This window comes from Phalaenopsis equestris, unplaced genomic scaffold, assembly GCF_001263595.1.
Source record: "Phalaenopsis equestris unplaced genomic scaffold, ASM126359v1 Scaffold218998, whole genome shotgun sequence".
Lineage (NCBI taxonomy): Eukaryota > Viridiplantae > Streptophyta > Magnoliopsida > Asparagales > Orchidaceae > Phalaenopsis > Phalaenopsis equestris.
This window is the reverse complement of record NW_018237405.1, coordinates 1-5715: the sequence shown is the minus strand read 5'-3', so window position 1 is coordinate 5715 and position 5715 is coordinate 1. Positions and strand designations below refer to the sequence as shown.

Sequence of the window (5715 nt, the reverse complement as noted above, 5' to 3'; positions counted from 1 at the left end):
GTCCATAGTATGTTTTTCGTTTGACTCATCAATCTGAAGGTGAGTTTGAGGCAGCTTATACTTATTCAAATAAATCGTTTATCTGAAAACACAGATCGCAGAATTAGACCCGCATCACCCTTTTGCTTCGACACTGTGTTTTTAGATTAGTTTTATTAATATGTTTTAGAATATTCACAATAATGGAGGAGAAATTTGTTTTATAAAAATATTTTCATACATTTATGTCCCCTCTTCTTTCTGCAGGGAATAGTTATGCTTACCCTGAGCGCCTCCCTGCCCCAACTCCGTCCCCCAAAATGCCCGGAAACCGACCGCTGCCCCTCCCCTTCCCCTTCCCGCCTGGCTCCACTCTACTTCTCCATGGCCCTTCTCATCGCCGGAGCCGCCGGAATCCGCCCCTGCAGCCTCCCCTTCGGCGTCGACCAATTCGACCGCTCCACCAGGCACGGCCGTCAATCCCTCAACAGCTTCTACAACTGGTACTACTTTTCCAGCTGCCTCGCCCTCTTCTTCTCCATGACCTTCCTCGTCTACATCCAGAACTCCATCTCCTGGCCCATCGGCTTCGGCATCCCTGCCGCCCTCATGCTCCTCGCCGTCATCCTCTTCTTCCTCGGCACCCCTCTCTACACCCACGTCGTTCCCCAAGGCAGCATCTTTTCCGGAATAGCTCAAGTCTTTGTCGCCGCTTTCCGCAAGCGCCGCCTTCGCCTCTCCTCCACCGCCCTGCTTCACAATCCTCCCCCGCGCCATGGCCTGATCACGAAGCTCCCCCCGACGCCAAAGTTCAGATTTTTAAACAACGCCGCCATCGAGCTTCCCGGAGAGGTGCGCATTGAGGACGGCTCTTGTGCGCGTCCATGGAGACTCTGCAGCGTGCAGCAGATCGAGGAGGTCAAATGTTTGATAAGCATAACCCCCATTTGGATCTCTGGAGTCCTGTTCTTCACCGTTCTGTCCCAACAGTGGACTTTCATCGTTCTTCAGTCAATGAAAATGGACCGCCACATTGGCCCCCGATTCGCCATCCCGCCGGCAGCGGTAAGCCCATTCAACTTGCTCGCACTCTCCATCTTCCTCCCGATCTACGATCGGATTCTGGTTCCCTTTTTGCGAAGGGTAACGAAGCTGGAACAGGGGATTACTCTGCTCCAGAGACAGGGGACGGGGCTCCTGCTGTCAGTACTGTCGATGGTGTTGGCCGGACTGGTGGAGTGGAGGAGGAGGGAGAGGAAGACGATGATGTCGGTGCTGTGGCTTTCGCCGCAGCTGACGGTGATGGGAGTATCGGAAGCTTTCAATTATGTGGGGCAGATTGAGTTCTATAATCGGGAGTTTCCGGAGCATTTGTTGACCATGGGAGGATCTCTGGTTTTCCTGTGCTTAGCAGGGGCGAGTTATCTGAGTCTGTTTCTGGTTTCGGTGGTGAGGAAGGTGACGGGTGGTGAAGGGAGGAGGAGCTGGCTGGAAGATGATTTGGATCAGGGGAGATTGGATTATTATTATTATCTCATTGCGGTTTTGGGGATGCTGAATTTTCTGTATTTTTTGGTTTGTGCTAAATTCTATCAGTATAAGGGAGCAATGGCGGAGGGTGAGGAAGACGGGGAAGAAGGTGGAGAGGCATAGGAAGCCAGCAGCATTGATTTCATTCCGCAGAAGTGAGTTTATATAAAAATTACATAATAGCACCCAGTTTTTATAAATTTACCGATTTCACATTTAAATTTTCATAATGGTTGTCAAAAAAAGGTCGCCAACACCTCACGTTCAGTTCTTACTTTAAGTAAATGAGTCGAACACAAATAAATTTTTAAAGCTCGAATTATAAATGAGTCGAACACGAACAGCTCTTTGTTTGCTCGTTTTGCCTAAAAGTAATATATATATAATAATAATTTAATAATGTATTATATAGATTATTTATATAGTAATATTATATATATATCTGTATCTAAGTTTAAATTATAACACTTTGTGTGGTAATATGGTTACTGTCTTCTTTTGCATATATTTGATTCAGGTTCGAATTCAACACTTTACATCTATTTTTTTCAATTTAATTTTAATGAGTCAATTTCGAACCGAACACGAATATTTAAATCGAGTCGAACACAAACTCACTATTCAAGAGCCGATTTCAAGCACAAGCCGATTTCGAACATGAGCAGTTCGAACGAGTCGAACAATAGTCAAGCCTGAGCTCGCTCAAGCTCTGCTCGTTTACAACACTATTCATCATATAAAATCATTTTCATTCATAATTATAAAATGTTGTGTGTGTAAAAATAAAAACATAATTGCGAGATAGGCTAAATCCATAAAAATTGGGTGCTATGTATGTAATTTTCGCGAAAAAAAAAAAAGGCAGTTTAGAATTAAAAAAAAAAGGCAGTTTACATAACTTTTACCAGCCTATTGATATGTATTTACATCTTAGACCTTACTTTTTATATTTAAGCCATCCTTATCTTTATATATCACATTAAAATTATCACTATTTTAGTTTTTGAGAAGTAAAATATTATTTTTCATGCATAAATGAGATGACATGTATGTAAAAAATTAAAGTTTAAATGTTAAAAATGTAAATATGTAAGAATTGAGGGGAATATAAGTAAATCTTATAAAATAAATATTATATAGAGATATTATTGTATATTGGTATGTGTTGTTTTTATAATAGGGTATTTATATACTTTCCATACGCACAAACTCTCATATTTATAAATGCATCACATAAAAATATCATAATATATACTTCTTTTAAAAGTAATCATTTTCTTATATTTATGTTTAGGACCCAAAATAAAGTTATTATAACTATAAATAGCAATTTTTGGGTGTTGGACATGTAAATACATAACAATGGTATGGTAAATATGAAAATTTTAGATATTATTTCAATCAAATATAATATATTAAGCTTGAGGTAAATGAGTTGAATCAAACACAAGCCAGCTCTCTTTTGAGTTTGTGCATCAGACTTGATACGCGTTACAAAAGTTATTTTAATGACCACAACAATCTTGAACGATCATTCACAATAACGTCTGCTCTCTGTCTTCTGATGGGATATTAAGTCCATGAGAACTAATATCAGATCGGAGGTTGCAATTTTCAGTACAATTTTGGGTCACTCATGTCAACATCTTAGACATGTTCATAGTTAAATAAGTTCTCAGTTTTTAAGATAATATTATGAGCTTTCTCTCTAAAATATTCTCATAAATAAAAAATATTTAAAGTTCTACAAATAGTCCCTAGTTAGACTTCTACCCCATGGATGAGAATGTAGCCATTACCTTAAAAAATGGCAATAACGACTTAAATACAAACCAATTTTACCATTAATTCGGGAGCCACATGACAATTTTCTTTTCCGTATAGGTTAATATCATTGAGTAACACTCTGACAAACAACTTTGGATATATCAAAAATCTTTAATGTGTTTCTTTTAACCTCTTACACATAGGCTAATATTCTAACAGACAGTCTCAGATGGGTCAAACACCCTAAGTGAACTTTTCTATATATATTATACAAGTTAGTATCATCGAGTAACGTTCTAATGAATAGCCTTCATATAGACCAACATCAATGAGTAACACTTGAAAAAATAACTTCGGATAGATTAACCATCCTTGATAGATTTTCTTCAACCTCTTCCATACGGGTTAATTTCGTCGGGTAAGACTCCAACAAATAACCTCATATTGGTCAAATGTCCCTGGTTGATTTCCTTCAATCTTATTATGAAATGAAAACCACAATATTGCTTTTTTACCATTATTCAATCATTGGTGCTCACCTACCACTCTTCTGTCGTCACCTAAATGTAGTTTGCATAACTTCTACTACTTGGTTATAATCATTTTTCAATAAGTATCATTCTTCAAGACATATAATAATTTAATTTATGTTGGGGAGAAGTTATCACACATACTGGTGTTGAGCAACATCTAATATTACTGTCATAATTATTGGGCTACCGTCTCTCGTTTGACATTTCTATTATCGCTAGACTGTTATTAATTGGCTATTTATGTCGTCATAAAATCACCATCACCCATCAAATTCTATAGAACCGTCATAATCACCTGACTATTTTCATTGTTGCCACCATAGATGGGTCACTATCTTCAACTATTGTTGTCAAACCATAATCACCCGATCAACATCATTGGACCATAATATTTATTCTTGGACTATCATTCCTCTGCCAACGAAGCGGCTGTCACTATCTTCGCCAGATCACCAACACCCACTTGATGCCAATCCACTGCCTCCATCGTCAACAATTCAATTTGATTATCGTTAGACCATCATTGCTTGACCAATGTTGTCGGGTTGTCACCACCTCATGACCATCGTCACTTAGCCAACATCAAGCCACAAATTACTGATTGTCGCTGCTTTATGGCATACTATCTTTGCCGCCATATCAACATTAGAATGCTATACTAACCTCATTGGTCTGTCACCATTACTTGGCTAATATCATCACTATCACTTGATCATCGTTGCTCAACCACAACTACCATCACAGGATCACTATTTATAGGTTGTTGTTATGTTGGAACAATATTATCAGGTCATCATAGTGCGAGATTTTTATCATCAGGCCACCACCGCACTTGTTGCACACCATCCCCATCAAAACCACCATCACTCAGTTAATTTTGTTGGACCCCAGTGCAATCATCAAATTTTCATCTTGAAAAAAATGCGTTACTACCATCACACACTTCATTGTAGGATTATCAATACCTGACAACTGCCACTATTGCAGTACATTGTTGTTTGTTTTGATTGCAACTATTGTCATCACAGTGCACCACTGTTGTAATCCATTATTATTCAATCAATGGTGCTGCTACCATCATCGTCACCCAATTAATTTTATTGGACCAAATTTATTGTAGTTGGACCACTATTATTGGTTCCTTGCCATGCTTAAGCCTTATAACGTAGTCGATGAGGTGTTTCCACCATTACCATCATTGTTGGATCATCATCTATGGTTCTTGCTATGACCTTCATCTCACAATTGACATCGTTAGATTGCAACCATTATTATTAGACTATCATTGCCCTGTCTATAAAGCAATCGCCACTGTGTTGCACCGTTGTCAAGCTACTGTCAGGATGTGCCATTGTCATCGAACCACTACTATATTGGACTAATGCCTTTGGGTTGTTGTCATGATGCAACACCATCATTAGACAGCCACAACGCTGGACCATTATTGTCAGATTGTTGCCATGATGCACCACCATCAGGCTACAATTATGATGCACCATTGTAAAGCTGTTGTCATGATGCACCACAATCATTGGACCACCACTGCACTAGATTGTTGTCATCGAGTTGTATCATTAAGGCTCCAATGTGCTGCATCATCATTGGGCTGCTGCCATGATGCCCTCATACACTATCATCATCATACCACCACTATGAAGACCATTTTCTTTGGGTTGCTGCCATGACACACATCCATCGAGCCATCAACATATTGGACCACATTCGTTGGTTGCCATTGTACTAGAGCACTAATGTCGGGTTTCCATAGTGTCAGACCGTCATCACGGGGCCACCGTAGTTGCTGGAACACTGTCACTTGGTTACCATCACTTATATATCACTATCATGCTGCCCATCCACCACTATTGTTACCAATGTTATACTCATCCCCGCTCAATCATCATCA

At 39.5% G+C, this 5715-nt stretch overlaps 1 protein-coding gene across 1 annotated transcript; it reads left to right on the top strand.

Moving 5' to 3' along the window:
- Nucleotides 1-246: 246 nt before the first annotated feature.
- Nucleotides 247-1693, top strand: LOC110037361 (protein NRT1/ PTR FAMILY 2.13-like; the record flags this gene model as incomplete). The annotated part of the gene is made up of 1 exon (XM_020741993.1): nucleotides 247-1693. A coding segment is annotated over one exon (1386 nt), but the record flags the coding sequence as incomplete, so codon positions are not given.
- Between the last annotated feature and the right edge of the window lie 4022 nt (nucleotides 1694-5715).